This window comes from Aspergillus sclerotioniger, assembly GCF_003184525.1.
Source record: "Aspergillus sclerotioniger CBS 115572 chromosome Unknown BO94scaffold_18, whole genome shotgun sequence".
NCBI lineage: Eukaryota > Fungi > Ascomycota > Eurotiomycetes > Eurotiales > Aspergillaceae > Aspergillus > Aspergillus sclerotioniger.
In genome coordinates this window covers 481969-498037 of record NW_020291008.1, presented here as the reverse complement: position 1 = coordinate 498037, position 16069 = coordinate 481969, and the positions used below count along the sequence as shown (strand labels likewise).

General features: G+C 52.6%; 4 protein-coding genes across 4 annotated transcripts; 2 read left to right on the top strand and 2 right to left on the bottom strand.

Annotated features, from left to right (window-relative positions):
* Nucleotides 1-370: 370 nt before the first annotated feature.
* BO94DRAFT_557659 (flavin-containing monooxygenase) lies at nucleotides 371-2209 on the top strand (the record flags this gene model as incomplete). The annotated part of the gene is made up of 4 exons (XM_025613945.1): nucleotides 371-1206; nucleotides 1259-1792; nucleotides 1843-1997; nucleotides 2073-2209. 4 exons carry the CDS (start codon nucleotides 371-373, stop codon nucleotides 2207-2209), a joined length of 1662 nt encoding a protein of 553 aa, XP_025466287.1.
* A 695-nt stretch (nucleotides 2210-2904) lies between these two features.
* BO94DRAFT_115599 (uncharacterized protein) lies at nucleotides 2905-4196 on the bottom strand. Its single transcript, XM_025605534.1, has 3 exons — nucleotides 3949-4196; nucleotides 3152-3887; nucleotides 2905-3100 (listed from the first exon to the last, which is right to left on the bottom strand). The coding sequence occupies exons 1-3, from the start codon at nucleotides 3997-3999 to the stop codon at nucleotides 3012-3014; spliced, it is 876 nt and encodes a 291-aa protein (XP_025466286.1). The 5' UTR covers nucleotides 4000-4196; the 3' UTR covers nucleotides 2905-3011.
* A 1985-nt stretch (nucleotides 4197-6181) lies between these two features.
* yap1 (putative bZIP transcription factor AP-1/Yap1) lies at nucleotides 6182-8053 on the top strand (the record flags this gene model as incomplete). The annotated part of the gene is made up of 3 exons (XM_025608276.1): nucleotides 6182-6658; nucleotides 6720-7846; nucleotides 7903-8053. The coding sequence occupies 3 exons, from the start codon at nucleotides 6182-6184 to the stop codon at nucleotides 8051-8053; spliced, it is 1755 nt and encodes a 584-aa protein (XP_025466285.1).
* Nucleotides 8054-10341: 2288 nt separating this feature from the next.
* Nucleotides 10342-15519, bottom strand: BO94DRAFT_468676 (uncharacterized protein; the record flags this gene model as incomplete). Its single annotated transcript, XM_025608270.1, has 7 exons — nucleotides 10342-12178; nucleotides 12283-12394; nucleotides 12490-12646; nucleotides 12929-13068; nucleotides 13285-13342; nucleotides 13371-15052; nucleotides 15114-15519. 7 exons carry the CDS (start codon nucleotides 15517-15519, stop codon nucleotides 10342-10344), a joined length of 4392 nt encoding a protein of 1463 aa, XP_025466284.1.
* Between the last annotated feature and the right edge of the window lie 550 nt (nucleotides 15520-16069).

Sequence of the window (16069 nt, the reverse complement as noted above, 5' to 3'; positions counted from 1 at the left end):
TCTTCCAAAAAATGGGGAGAACTGCATGATTCGAATCTCTTATAGACATCATGCAGTGCCGCCTTCTGGCGCTGGCCTGGATCGAAAAGGGAATCAGAAATTCGTACTCCGACTCGCTTATCCCAACATGCCAGGCATTTCAGGGGGGAAATTCCGTACGCGAGGCACTAAAACAAGTGAGTCAATTAGTGTCTGGCCCTATCAACTAGGATGATGCCGGACTGAGTAGGAACTCCGTATCTCATATAACTAGCAGGGACACCCCTGTCGACAGCTAATGTGAGTCTTTGAACCTGCTTCCCCCTACTGCACTCTCACTGCACATCTTACCTTCTTCCAACCGTAAAACTCCTTCTGATTTGCCATCAATATGCCTTCCAGAGAGTCTATCCCCGTTGAATCTACCGAATACAAGGTGGATCCTAGTCGGTATGCCTTCTCCCCCCGGAAGCTTCGAGTCGTCTGCATCGGGGCAGGCTTTTCGGGCCTGATCCTCGCTCACAAGCTCAAACACGAGCAGCCCCTGGATTTCGTGGACTTCACTCTCTATGAAAAGAACACCGATTTTGGTGGTACATGGTTCGAGAACATTTACCCCGGTGTGGGCTGCGATGTGCCCGCTCATAGTTATATTTTCCCCTTTGAGCCCAATCCGTCTTGGTCGAAGTGCTATGCCGGTGGCCCCGAGATTGAGCAGTACATCAAAGACACGGTCGAGAAGTACGGCTTGAAAGAGCGTATTGTCTTCAACACCCGACTCGTCAAATCCATCTGGAACGAGGAACGTGGCAAATGGGCCCTGGAGCTGCAGCAAAACGACGCCATCATCCACGATGAAGCCGACGTTCTTATCAATGCCGGCGGGATCCTCAACCGGTGGAGAATTCCTAATATCGAAGGCCTGAACCAGTTTGAGGGCAAAGTCCTCCACACAGCCGGCTGGGATAAGACGTATGACTGGTCCGGAAAGAATATCGCCGTCATCGGCAACGGCTCGTCGGGGCTACAGATCGTCCCTGCCCTGCAGCCCAAGGCCGCCAAGATCGTCAACTTCATCCGTCAACCAACCTGGGTGTCAGTCAATCTGTGCCCGGACGTGACCAAAGATGGAATGGGCACCAACTTTGAATATACGGATGAAGATATTATCAAGTTCCGGGAGGACCCCGAGGGTTTCCTGGAATACAGAAAATTCATCGAACGCTCGTAAGTCCAACTCTGTCTTCACCACCACGTAATCCACTAATCCGTCAAACAGAGTCAACACCGTCTACAAGATAATGCTGAAGGGATCGGACTTGAATCGCATGATTCTCGTCGCAACAGACGGGGTCATGAGACAACGTCTCAGCAAGAACCCAGAGCTGATCGACAAGCTCGTTCCCAAAACCGAGATTGGATGTCGCCGTCTCAGCCCAGGAGACGGATACCTCGAGGCCATGCAGGAGCCCAACGCCGAATGGTGCTTTGACCCCATCGAGCGCATCACCAAGACAGGCATTCAGACCACTGAAGGGGAGCAGGACTTTGACCTGATCGTCTGCGCCACTGGCTTCGACACTACCTTTATCCCTGGCTGGGAGATGGTAGGCCGAGATGAACGACAGCTCGCCCTCGATTGGAGGAAGACCCCCCAGGCATACTTCTCGGTCTGCGCCCCCGGAAGTCCCAACTACTTTGTGTTCGCGGGGCCCAACTGCCCCATCGGCCACGGCAGCGTCCCTCAAATGCTGGGCTGGAGCGCGGACTACATGCTGCAATGGGTGAAGAAGATTGCCCGGGAAGATATCCAGTGAGCACCCTTCTCCAAGAAGATTTCCATTCCACTAACGCACACCCCAGCTCCATCGCAGTAAGAGACTCCGCTATTGCACTCTACAACCGCCACGCTCAGGCAAACTTGAAACACACCGTCTGGAGCACCGGCTGCGCGGCTTGGTACAACAACGGATCTGCCGTCACGGCCATGTACCCCGGTAGTGTGCTTCACTTCAAGGGTACGTACCATTCATCCATTCGTCCCTGACCCCTAAACCCCAACCCTCCTGTACTAATAAGTATGACACCTCCAGAGGCCATCTCCAGTATCCGCGGCGAAGACTTCGACATCCGCTACAACAACACAGCCAACCCATTTGCCTATCTCGGCAATGGCGAGCTCGAATGGGAGCGAGCAGAGGGAGCAGATCTAGCCTTCTACTTGAAATAATTCCCCTGTAATAGCACAGTATGATGTATATATATGACCTAGCGATACCAGTCAAGATTGATTTTACGCATCCAGTGAAACAAGCAATACGCCTCACTAACGTTCCTGTCTGTAACCCACATTACCGTGACCATCGATGGTTACAGGACGTCGGTGACACTTGGCACAAAGGCCGTATTTATGTAGTCTTTTCTGTTTACAATAAGGGGGTCGGTTCGTAGTTCGTTTGTATATATGGTTTATGTGTGTGCTTTCTCTATTGAAATTGGAATTGAGTTGGTTTCATCGGGGTGGTTGGGTTTCATGGACAGCTGGGTATGTTCTACGATGGCGGTGGACAGACATCGCGGGTTGAGAAGGGGGTTGTTGCCTTTCGGGTATTGTGCGTGGGTCGTTTTTATTGGGATGTGTATATTCCGGGTTGATGAGACGCGTATGGATGATTAGATTCAAGACATACACGGACTGTGTAGCCAATTATGCCATCATTGGTGATAGGGTAGTATTATTGCGAGGTACGCATGTGGTAATAATAGTTGCCTCAAGGGTCAGTCAGGATGTTCACCACACAATAATATCCTGGAGATGATGGTTTACTACAGACAAATGATCCACGAGTAGACACGAAGTACTATGTGTGGTATCCTATCCATGACAAATGATGATGCGTCAGGATATCAACTCCAAGTTTGTAAACTGGCTCGCTTCACTAAATCTGACACCACAGCCCGTTAGCGATGTGATACATGGTAGGGACATAAAGAGTAAACAGTATAGTAAGATCCATCGATTGTGGAACCGGTTAATAGCCTTCCTCCTCGCCTTGCTGGTAGACGTGTCGCGAACGTCCAGGGTCTTTGCGCATTTGTTGGCCGGACCCGGTGAAGCCCACTATTTCGATTAGTTTTTGTTGAGTGGCATGTAGCAGGAGAATGGACTTACCTCGGGCATTGACTCCATCACCTGTGCGGAACATACTCTCCTTGCGGCCCAATTTTCCCTTGCTGGCAAAATCCTTCCACTTCATTTTGCCCGCCTCCAACTCCCGCGTGGCTTTCACCTTACGGGGCACCTTGGCCGGGCGCGCCGGCCCATCGCTCACCTTGCTCGGCTCCTTACGCGCCTGGTTGGCCAACGCGGGGTTGATATCCGCCGCGGCGGAGATCACGCTCGAGTGTGGCGGTTGCGGCGCGGGAGATTGTGATGTGGAGTTGCCTGAGCTTGCATCAGCCTTGCGTTTACGCGAGTCATTGCCGGAGATGGGCCTGATGTCTTTGGAGGTTAGGTTTTCCACCGTCCCATAGGACTTGAACGAGACGAGGTATACGGGATTGCTCGCAGAGCCGGTGATGGATGTGATACGGGCTGGGTAGAACGAGTTGTCGCCCGACACCCAACGGGCGAGAACGTGTTCATTGACGGAAAAGGAGGATTGGGTTGCTGGTTCGTCTGTTTGTTCGACGGTGGGCTTGCGGTAAGCTGGTTGAGACGCGTAGTTGTCCTTGGCCCTGCTATCCCTGACCGCAGAGGCCGAAGGGTTGGAAACGGGTGGCGCGGGCGGTTTGAGTTCGGCAATGGATGTTTCGGTGAGATTTATAAGTTCTTCCAGCTCAGTTTTGAGACTCTGCAATTCCGTGTTGTCTGGGTCTACCTGCAAACTCGATTGGACAGTTTCAAGCTGGGAACGGGTTGTTAGTAAGGACGATGGCTGGACGGCACTGGAGAGTTTTAGCGCGTACCTGAAGCTTGAACTCCTTGACCTCTGCCTCCAGGGCAGCGACGTCTGACATTTTGGGATGAGAGGGGAAGTGTAAAAGAACGTAATCAACTCTGAGCTAAAAGCCAAGAGAGGGGGGCAGGGATGATACACGGGGTGATGGCAGTCGAATTGGAGTGCCGGTCGGGCTGAAGCAAATCTGAGGTTGCAGATAAGAGAAGTCGAGTTGGGATAAGATAGCGTGGCGGGGCCCCGTTGCGGCTCGTGGGCATCACGTGGCCCCGCACCGCCACAGTTTCTCGGCCGCAGTCACATGCCGTCCTCTTTGCTAAACAGTCCTCCGTATAGGCGATCGCTTCTGATAAGAACACTCCTGACCCCGGCTGTTTGAACCTTACCAAGGTTACATTGAACGCCAGCATTCGAAGCCCAGAAAAGCTCTGATCTCAGGCCACGCCCGCATCCACTATGTATGGGTCAACGGGTCAACACTTAATTGGTGTCCGCTCTATCGTCGATCCTCACGTCATCCGGGCCCGGAACGAAGGGCAACCGATGGGGTTGATTATTGGCCAGAGATCCGCCAAGTGTCCGTCTTACAGCAAGCAGTATCTACCTACTGTGTATTGTGTTGTCATGTATCATGCTACGGCACGCTTGAGACGGGGATCCCGAGTCCAAAGGAAGCTGGCACCGTTGCAGCCTGCTGGACGCCAGAGGCTAAACTTTAGCATCGGAGATCCAGATCCTGGCGGGCTCACCGCTTGCCCCGGGAGGGATCGATTGGAGGGGGCTATGCACTCGTCCGAGACAAGAAGCTCTGGCCAAATTTGAGTCGCTCCGGCTTACGGCTTGTTCTTCTTGGCGGTTCCTCTCCTGTGCTGGTCCTGTTCAATCGCCTTGCGTTGAGATTCCTTGAAGAGCAGGCCGTGGACCGGTAACTGAATCGATGTGAGAACACCGAAACCGCAGAACACCGCTGCGTATTCTGCAGAAGCCCCCGAAAGTCGGAAGCCTCCATCTGGGGCTGGAGGCGGTGAGGTCCCGTGTTCAGTCGGGGAAGTGGCGCTATGAGTCACTGTCACTTTAGACGGACCCTAGACTGAGGTACCACTGGAGGTGCCAGGCAAAGGGACCGACGCCCCTTGTAGGGAAAGATTAAGCTATCTTGTAATGCCTAAGAATTCTTGCCTGGCCGGAAGCATCGTCCCTAGGAACCCGCCGTGCCGAATGGTGGAATGGTATCAGTCACGCCAATCATCCGAGGTGGAAGAGAATGGGCGAGAAGAGAAAAAAGAGGGCCCGGTTGGATTTCTAAGCAAGTCGGACGCCGTCCTTCCCCACTGCTGCCTGAGGTTCTTTCACAGGTGGCCCTCTTCACGCCAGCCGCCTCCCAGTGGCCTCCTGTGATTGGCTGCTTTGCCTCCCCCGCTACCAGACCACCAATCACAGTGTTGTGTTCTGCCGGTCGGCACTGGAAGGAGGCCAGGAGTGTCAGGGCCAGTCACGGATCCATCGCCCCCCTCCCTCCGCTCTTTGGAATCTTCCATCCAGTCCATCCGTCGTCCATCTCACTCCTCCTCCCCTCATTAACCAACTAACCTCAATCTTTCACCACTCCCCCTGTTGGGTGCCACAAATCATCCAATCCGGCTAGGCCCTCAACGACGGGTCGTCTCATTCCGGTCACCCTACTGCATCCCCCTACTGACCCTTCTTGCATCATCGCATCACCACCCTCTTTTCTCACATCCCATCCTCGTTCCACCCTCCAGCCCCTCTTCCTCTCCTGACCTGATTCGCTTTGGCCTGCTCTTTTCTTAGTTTCATCCTTGGTCTCCTCAGACCTCCCTGCGGCTTGTGCGTCTCGCCTGTCGCGCGTCTCTTCACCACGCTTTGCCACCCTCAACCTCGCCTCGTTTCCGATCCTCACTTCTTCCCGCTGCGCCCGTGTTCCGTTCCACCACCAGGAGATTTGGATTCATCTCCCACAAAAACGACTCACAGTCGACGTGGTGATTGTCGTGTGTTACATTCCTCAACACCCTGAGCCTCCTCTCAGATCCCTGCCGGTGACGTGCCGAAACCCCTCCACGACCCTTTTCTGGGGTCACTCATCGATACAACGAACGGGCGGGAAGCCCGGCCTGGATCTCATCGAGTCGGCAATCGCATCGACCTCACTTTATCAAACACCACCTTATACACCTCATCAGTTTCGATATCAGCTCCGTCCGATCAAACAATAACCCACCATGGCCGACTACAACTCCCTCTACCAGCATAGTCTTTATCTGTCCCCAGATCAGCAAGATCTGCTCCTGGCTGCACTGTCCTCCAACAATCCTTCGCAGAAACAGCAGAACAATTCTCATCCACCAAATCCCAAGACAGACCCCGAGTCTACCCCTGGTACCACAGGTAGTTACAATATGAGCCCTGCGTTTGACCCCTCCCAGCCCCATTCGGGTGGCCTGGGGTATGGAGATGATGAAAGTCCGTTCTTGGACTTCAACCCTGAGCTCGACTTTGACTTCCAGGGTTCCGAGAACCTGATCGGGGATCTTCCCGAGAGCCTACAGGCGTCGGAAGAACCCGAGCCGGGGGACAAGAGAAAGGACATGGACGAGCCCGTGGATGAGAATGAAGGTTCGGGAAAGAAGCGAAGAGAAAGTGATGAGAAGGCGGCCAAAAAGCCGGGAAGGAAGCCCCTGACTTCCGAGCCAACCTCCGTACGTATGCCTCGGTGGGAGTGGTGGGACCCTGGGGATTCTCATGCTAATCGCCATACAGAAGCGGAAGGCACAGAACCGGGCCGCTCAGCGAGCCTTCCGTGAGCGCAAGGAGAAACATCTGAAGGATCTGGAAACCAAGGTGGACGAGTTGCAGGCGGCATCTGACAACGCAAATCAGGAGAATGGCTTGCTACGCGCCCAGATTGAACGTTTGCAGGTCGAATTGCGGGAATATCGCAAGCGTCTCTCTTGGATGACTACCGGAAATGGGGTTTCCGCCATGAGTGCAATCCCCGGGGCCTATTCCAAGGGGGCGTACGGCCTGCAGAACAACGACTTCATGTTTGACTTTCCCAAGTTTGGGGATCTTCCGGGCTCACACATCTTTAACAACGGCCAATTGACAAAGACGCAGCAGAATACCAAGGGGGAGCAACCATCAGCAACGCCGCGTAATGAGTCACGCGTACCTGGCGTTGTGAGCCGCCCTCAGTCTACTGCAGCAGGCAGGACGTCCAACGCCATGTCACAGCAAGGATCCACGCCCGCGTCCCTGAGGAACACCCCGAAGGTGTCAATTTACTCCAGCACTAGCCAGTCTGGCTCCACGCATGATTCCTCCAGCACGGATTCGCCATCGTCATCGTCTGATTCCCACCAGAGCCAGTGTGTCTCGTCCAATGGCACCTCCCCGGAACCGAGCATCAATTCTCCCGCTATCAAGGCTCACAACCATGGTTCCCATGATAGCTGCACTTACACCACCATCAATGGTGAGGAATCCTTCTGCGCGCAACTTGGCATGGCCTGCGGCAATATCAATAACCCCATTCCAGCTGTCAGACATAACAGCCAAAGCGCTTCCAACACTCCTAGCCAGGATACTACACATGAGGATGTTTCCGGACTTGATGTGCTAGCTCAGCAGAACGGAGGCCAGTTTGACCCCGTACTCTTCGGAGATTGGCGTGAACCTCAAGATGCGATCCTGTCCCAGGACTTCGGAACCTTCTTTGACGATGCGTTCCCGCTACCCGATCTGGGAAGCCCATCGCACAACCTCACGGAAGCGGCTACCCAACAAGCACCCAAGAAGGACCTGATCGCCGAGATCGACAGCAAGCTAGATGAGGAAGTGGTTCCTGGAGAAGACAAAGCCAAGATGCTGAGTTGCACTAAGATATGGTATGACTCCTGCTTCTCCCGTATGCCTAATACATACATGATACTAATCATTGTAGGGATCGTCTGCAATCCATGGAGAAGTTCCGCAACGGTGAACTTGATGTCGATCATCTCTGTTCCGAGCTTCGCATGAAGGCCCGGTGTTCTGAGGGCGGTGTCGTCGTCAACCAGCAGGACGTGGACGACATCATGGGACGGGCGAAGTAGTCGAGCGAGAAAACAGCAAGACAACACGTCACTGCGTTGCCAGCCCGCCCACTGCTTTGGTTGCCATTATTCTGCGTTTCAGATACCCACACCTCTAATGCAACACCGTTGTTGACGCCGTTACGACAAAAGGAAAAATGGATCGGGAGGTTTCAATCGAACGCAAAGAATGAAACCTTGGAGTACACCAGGATATTTACCGCATCTGCCATTGGATATCAAAGACATTTGGAGCAAAGCAATAACCTCCCACTTACACTTTCCTTCTCTATGATTGTACTTTCTCTGTTTCTCTCTTCATCTTCTCTCAAGACCACTGCAGGCGAACAGGAGGCGCGGTTTGCTCAAAAATAATACCATCTAGGAGGCCTCGGATTGGCAGACTGTACACCACTACCACCATTGGAGTATTCTTCCGTCGTTCATTACCCTGGTTGATTGCGTGCTTATTACCATTTCCCATGTACATGCACCGCTGATTGATCTCACGCACGCACCTCCTAGCTATCTCAGAGAAGCTAGATAGCTAGAGCGGGCTTTGTTGATTGGAAGTGATATTTATCTATCTACCTATCTACCTATCTATCACCTACCCTGGAAAACACGCGGCAGGTATCTCTTTTTTTCTCTTCCTGCGTAATCTTGGTTCATGTTCCGGGTGAGTTTGTTATATCCGAAGCAATAATACTCAGATTATCTCTACTCTTCTCTATTGTTGCTCTTCTGTATACCTCGTAGCTGTATGCTCGAAAAAAAATGGTAGTAGATCTCCGACTTCCATCCTCACATGCGAGCCTAGCCAATTGTTTCCGTCTCCCTTGGTGAGGATTCCTCGACAATCTAGTCAAAAGAAAAATTCCAATTTGCGACCGATAGATAGAATTGCCATCTTTCTAAGAAAAGCCCTCTAATGATAATTAAATTACATAGTGGCCCGGGGGGGTTAGTAGTTAGGCTTTTACAACTGGTATTATACTATTAAAGAAGGCGGTAAACTATTATTGAAGTTTTTAACAGTTTATTACAGTTGTAATAGTCTCACCACTACAGTTTTCTGCTATTAAATTCGGTTTATAATAAGTAATGATTATTTAATCTAATTATATATAAATATCTAACTCTTAATATATATAATAAAATTTCTAACTGTATCTGTTACCTCTAACCTCATAAAGTTAAAAATATAAATAAAGTAAATATATAAAATGAGTTTAAATAAATTCTTTTACTATTATAAAAAATATTAATATTATACAAAGATAGTTTATATATAATTATAATATAAGTTATTATCGTTGTATTACTTTATAACTATTATAAGGTAGAATTTAATAGTTATAAATGAATTAGTGATTGATAATAATTATATTAAACTATTTATAACTATCTATAACTATCTACAACTGTTTTACAACCCTTTACAACCCTTTACAACCCTTTACAACCTTACTACAACGGGTGCTACTAACCCCCTCGGGCCACTATGTAATCGGCGTGGTGCGTCTTGACCTGCATGATGATCGATCGGCTGCAGATCAATTTTCTTACTAGGACAAATGGCTACCCGAAATATATATCGAACTGCTACAAACACTTGAGAACTTATAGAACTACATAAAACCACTTTGGATTCAGCACCTCAACTACTACATGCAAAAGATGAAGTTACAAGGGTATCGATATTGGTGCGTTCCTGGAAAAGGTAAAATACAAAAAGAATCCTCGCCGGTGGCCTTTTTGATTTGTTTCTCTTTTTTTTTCTGTTCGTTTTGGGTGGTGGCTCTGTCGACACCAGTTGGGGTGGTGAATAAACCGCAATGCCGATGATCCCTTCGCTTTTATTCCATTCCCCGGCCACCAACATGGAAAAGACCATTGATATCATACCAAGCTAGCACTCCTCTCCATCGGCTTCTGCTTCTGCTTCCGCTTCTGCTTCGGATCCACACCAACAACTCCTGAGGCCCTAGGGATCCGAGCGCGTCGAGATCGACCAATCAACGAAATGATCAATCCTGTCGCCAGCGCGTGTGTCTACTAGGAAAGAGGAAGATGAATGGAAAGAAGTTTTGACGCACATCTCGCTGAAAAGGACGAAAAAAAGGTGTGAAAGAGGAAAGACGTCATTTTGCAAGTATCACAACAATAGAAATTAAAATACCGATCGAAAAACGTGAGATTAATGAAGAGATGGTGGAGGAAAGGAGCCGTTTGAGGGGGATCAAGGGGGAATGGGAGAAAGAAGGGTGGACATGAACTCAAAAGGGGGAATCAAGCACAATCACACCTCAAGCATCGCCTCCAGTGGCGGACGGCTTGTCACCAGGGCCCGAGTCGGAAGTCGGAGCGCCCTTGCTGAAGCCACCGCGACCACCTCGTCCGCCGCGAGACCCGCGGTCGCCGCGACCACCACCACGGCCACGGAATCCACGCCCCCGGTTGGTCTCGCTGTCACTGGCGCCTCCGCTCTGGTAGCCGCGCTGGGACGTGTTGCCTCCGCGGTTGCTACCCTGCCAAGTACCGGCATTGCCGCGATGACCGCCTCGATCCTCGAAGAACTTGACGTTGGGCTTACGGGGCTGGCCAGCTGGGCTGGGCTTCTTGTGTTCCGCGGGCTGACGATCGAGAGCGGCCTTGGCCTCGTCAACAGTAGCGAAGTGGACAACGTGGTTGTTGTATTTGCCCCATTTCTCGATCCGCACGATCTTCGCCTTGTCTTCATCCTGGAAGAGATCACGCACAGCCTGCTCATTCTCAACGTTCGAGACGAACAGTCCGTTGCTCTGCTTCTTCTCAACCTTGGGCAGAGGCGACTCAGAGATTTTCTCGGGCTGAATAGTTCCGTTCGGCTCGGTGGTAGTGGTTCTGTCCGGGGACGCCGCGGCAGGCTGCGCAGCAGGAGCGCTAGCGGGCTGAGGAGTCGCAGGCTTAGGAATCACGGGAACGGGGGAAGTGCGAGCGGGAGCGGCGGCGGGAGCCTTGGCCTGCGCGGGCTGCTGTGCCGAAGATTGCTGCTGCGGTGGGAGAGCCGTACGGGGGGCAACAGGCTGAGCCTGACCGAACTGAGGAGCAGCACCGGGGACACGAGGAGAGGGAATGTTGACGGGGGCGGCAGTGGGCACTGGAGCGGGTTGGGTTGTGGCAACAGACTGGGGCTTGCCGGTACGGTGGGCGAAGTTGAAACCCTGAGCGCGCATTTCAGTCGCGATGCGGCCTGCCTCGATCTCGAGGACCAGGAAGCCAAACGCGGCATCCGCCAAGTTGAAGTTCCACATGTTCTTGAAGGCGCTTTCGTCGACCTGGCCAGCTGCGTTACCGGGGGCGGCGGGTCCACCGAAGGGATTGCCACCGTTAGCGACAGTGGGCATCTTGGTCACCACCTCAAGAGCGTTGTCCAGTAGAGTCTTCTGAGCCTCGTTCTGCGAGATGGCGGCCTCAACCTCACCGCGGACGGTCTCCCATACGTCATTGAAGGACGCCTTTGAAGCAGCGAGCTTGCCTCGGTAGTGGTCCAGCGAGGGGTTCACGGAGAATTCGTTGTAGGACGAACCATAACGGAAGTGGAGGCCGGCGGAGATGGAGAAATCAGCCTTGAGAGTGACGGACAGCTGGTTCAGCATACCCTCACGGGCGGGTGACGCATGTGTGACGAAGATCCGAGTCTCTGAGGGGTCATATACACGGTTTGCTGTGTCAATCAACTCTCCCATCTGCAGCAAGGTTGTCCACATAGTGCCTTGTCCACCAGCAATCGTGGTCTTGCCCTCGCCATTATCGAATAGCTTGTGCATGACCACAGCTCCTCCCAAACCCAAGAGACGGAGCTTAACGCCACCAATGTCGAGCAGTCGCGAGTTGGCTTCGTCAATGATGTGCAGCTTGTCAACCTTGTACTCGCCCGAACGAAACTTTTCCAGCACACGCACATCCTCACAGGCACCCCAGACGGTATAGACAGGAACATCGAGAGTGAGGCGCTTGTCGAGCAGCATGGGAAGCTCTGAGAGGGGAAGCTGATCCGGGGTGAATCGTTGCTTGATGGACTGCTGGGGAGGAGTCTGAGCGATTGTCCGCTTCACATTCTCGGGGAGCAGAGGCGAGTACTGAGCCACGTGCTTGAGGGTCCTATAATTGGAATTTAGATCGAGTCAGTCGATCCAATCACATGTTATCATGCATAAAAGCTCTCTACTTAGCGGGTAGCGTCACGGGTCGGGGGCATCACTGACTTGTCGGCAATGCGCTCGAGGGAGGTGTCGTCATAAAAACCAAAGTCACCAGTGTGAATGATATGGTCTGCACGGGCCTGCCTGGCCAGTTCATTCAAAGACTTCAGATTACCTGCGCCACGGAAAAAGCAAAACAGAATTCCCCAGTCAGCTCAATCGGGTCTATCACTCCGGGGGTACCACCGGGTCTGGATGCGGAACACATACCTCGCACGTCCGCAATGCACAGCACTCTGACGGGGCCATTCTGAATGATTCGACCATTGTTGGGAAGGAGAGGGGCGGCGCCGGGAACAGGACCCGAGGGAACGGCACCGTTGGGGAGGGGATAGCCTTGGGGAGCGAAGTTGTGTGGAGGACGGGGCTATATGAAGAGCACGGATCAGCAGGGGTGAACCTAAATTCTTATCTGAGCATGTAGGAGGATCGTCGAACGCGTGTGAATTGAGAGGGGGGGGGGGGCATGACGTTGGACAGCCAACAGCTGTCCGGGGCAGAAACAGAGAGCACGTACAGAAGCCATGAGGGAGGCGGGATGAGGTGGTTGATTGAAGCAAGAAGGAAGAGATCAAGGACAGTGGAATGATGCAAGAAGAAAAAGGGAAAGAGAAGGGCGCGAGAAAAGGGAGGCGAAGAAGAAGGGGACTGGGGGGAGGAGTGAAAGCAAGCACGACGAGGCGGTTTGGAACACGGCGAAAGCAAGCCTGAGTGCTGCTCCAGCCGAAGTGAAGGTACCGCTTATGTAAGCCCCAGGGGCAGCTCCCGGCCGCAAGCCGCAAGGGACAACTCACTTCTCAACCCACTTCCCAACTCACACCGTGAATGATCCTTTGTCACTAGATTTCACAGGCATACATGCTAGAGTTGAGTAACACTACAATCGGGAAAGGCACCAGAATTGCAAAATCTCCCAATTCATCCAATTTATCTCACCACATACATTCATTCACAGGCCATCGGTGCTATACTACTACTACCAAATCAGAATCAAACTCCCTTCACGGTTAGAGCTCCTCCCCCGACTTGATAGAAAACTCCTGGTTGTCGAGGAATTTTCTGTCTGGTTTGGGAGGGCCTAGATCGTAGACTTTGTTTCTCGTCGCTCTCTCGGATACCGCAGTCTGGAGGGACTTGGGTCCTTGCAGTGCCATCAGAGCGAAATGTCCTCCCACGGTTGGCCGGGCTCGACACAGCACAGGCATTCCCGGATTTCTGCCCTTGGCGGATGTGGCAACGTAGCGATCGGAGAATGGCCAGTTGTGTTTGCCGTTGGTCATGAAGGCCCATAGATCATCTACAAACTCGTCGCGAGTGCTGGGGTCCAAGGTGCCCGCCAGCCACATGTTCCAGTCCGACTTGGCCCAGTCCTGCCGGCTATCCAACGGGACTCCATACTCGGCGCGGACCTTCTTGAAGAAGGTGTTCCCCATTTGGTACGCCGCTTCGGGGAAGGTTTGCAGATCCAATAGCACGTCTGGGTAGAGATTGTAAGGGATCTTCCAGGACGCGGGCTTGTCGGGATATTGGAGTACAAAGTGTGTCTTTTTCTCGTCCGTCCCGCGGCCCTGGCTGAAAAAAAGATCCGCCCGTGCTTGCCCAATCCGAGAGTATTCAGCGAGCCCGGTCAGTTCGCCAAACGCCTTGATCCCGACGGCGGCCTTGATGGCAAGGTTAGTCTCATTGGCAAGAGCGCCAGCCGCATCGTTGGAGGACAGCTGCTCCATGATGTTGACGCCATTATTGACTAGATAGTCTGCATAGCCTTGCAAAATGTCTGTGTACTGGGCGGCCCATTGGATGTCACCCGTTGCTCGTACATAGGCCAGAACGAGCACCAACAGATTGCCACATTCCTCAATGGGCATTCGCTCGGCCCGCTGATTGTCATGGCCGATCGCATTGGGGTAATGCTTGCCCATGTCATGGATCACATATGGTTTGTGCCAGCGTCCAGCAGCCAGATACCTCATCATCGGCTCTAGCAGGAGTCGAATGTAGTCTGGATCTAGAACGTAGTAGATTGGGAAGGCGGGCATGATAACATCTACCGTGTTGATGTTTCCATCGCTGGAAAGCTCCTTGATGAACGCCAAAACATCGGTGGTGTTAAGTGTATCGTTAGGAATGGTTACCTCAATCCCTCCATAGGCCTGACGAGCCGACAGAGTGACAATGTCCGCGTATTTCTTACCCCCTGCGTCTTCGGCCTGAAGACGCATTTTGGAATCAAGGATCTTGCATTCTTCAGAAGCATGGTCATAGTCCTTTAAGAAGTGGTTGACTGCCTGATGGACATCCGGGTATTGGGATCGATAATAACCGGTATAGGGCTTGTTTAGGTAATTGATGGACTCTTCGCGGACGTGCCCTACCGCAAATGTCACGGAACGTTTTTCCTCGACTATACCTAAATCGTGTGCCAATGCCACGATTCCTCCCGGAGCCCAGGGTGGTTGATCATCTGCTAGTCTCCCGGTCTTCACAAATTGAGAATGCACTTCTTCACTCTTGCCCGATGAAAAGGTGATCACGGACGGTTTGGGCGTGGAAGATCGGCGAGAGGCGAAGATGACCTCGCCCCAAGTAGCCATATCATCGGCTTCCGAGTATGGAATGCTATCCTCCACACCCAAGGAGTAAGCGTACGTCCAATCGGCGATCGCAAACCCTTTAGTCGTGTTCTGCGGCCGCCCAGTCCATCTTCCATCAATGCTGGAAAATATTTCAACCCTCTGATTGAAAACCTCCGATGCAGTAACGGTCAAGTAGCCTTCAACCCAGAACAATCAGTTTCCAGCTAGTTGTGTGCTATGGATTGGTAGGGATCTTACTGAAGGGGAGAGACTGTCGAACATAGTTTGAGGGAGATATGGGAGACAAAAATTCCAGGGTAAAAGTCACCGAGCCAGCGGAAAGAATGAAGATAGAATGGGTCGCCGTATACATGGCGTTTCGAACAATGGCCGGACGGATGTCCTCGCCGGGATCCTTCACGCCCATCAAACTGTACGTCTGGTTACTGACGCGTGCCATCACCGACCAGGTGAGACTCTGACCCGCCCAGAACTGGGGCTCGGCAAAGGGCAATGTCTGGACCTGATCCCTGGGCATCCATGTCGAAAGATACGGGCTTCGGACTGCCAGAGGGTAGGAGGGAGGCAACGCAGGGTGATGAGTGACGAGTGTTCGCTCTCGAGGACCAAGGAGGGAGAGCGCTAGAGCAGCCAGCGAGCTCATGCTACCAGTGATGAGATGCATGGTGGGCTACTTCCCGAAAATCCAGCCGCGGAGGTAGTCAAGTGTGATAGCGAGCAGACTGCCCGACAGAACGAGGGGGGGCATGGCTGAGATGATAAAGAAGACGGATGGTGGAGTCGAGCGAAGGCTGAAAACGGGGGGGAGAATCCCCTGGCTGGAGCGTGTCGATCGTGGCCGGGTTGTCGTCAGCTATGCATTTCGTCATGGGTAGCGGGCGCTGGCGTGGGAGTCCGGCCAGGCGCTCAGGAACCCGCTCGGGCCCCAGGGCGCTTAACGACACAGTGGAGCCGGCGGCAACATGGCTCATTAACACGGTGGTGACTGCGCTTCAAGTTTCAGCCTGAAAAGATCTCAGCCGGTGGAGGAGAATAATGACAGAATTCAAGAGTCGATGATATGATGCGGAATGGAATGCGGGGGATGCTGTGCGGGAGGGCCTATTCGGGAATAGTGTCTCCACCAATTCCACACTATGGTACTACAATGTAGTACTACAATGTACGTGTGGACTGAACTTGGATGGTGACAT

Bases quoted from the DNA above. Each gene is read 5' to 3' on its own strand.
- BO94DRAFT_115599 (XM_025605534.1), bottom strand. From the start codon at position 3,999: ATGTCAGACGTCGCTGCCCTGGAGGCAGAGGTCAAGGAGTTCAAGCTT. The intron at 3,888-3,948 runs GTACGCGCTAAA...ACCCGTTCCCAG, and splicing joins TCAAGGAGTTCAAGCTTCAG to CTTGAAACTGTCCAATCGAG. The intron at 3,101-3,151 runs GTAAGTCCATTC...TAATCGAAATAG, and splicing joins TGATGGAGTCAATGCCCGAG to TGGGCTTCACCGGGTCCGGC.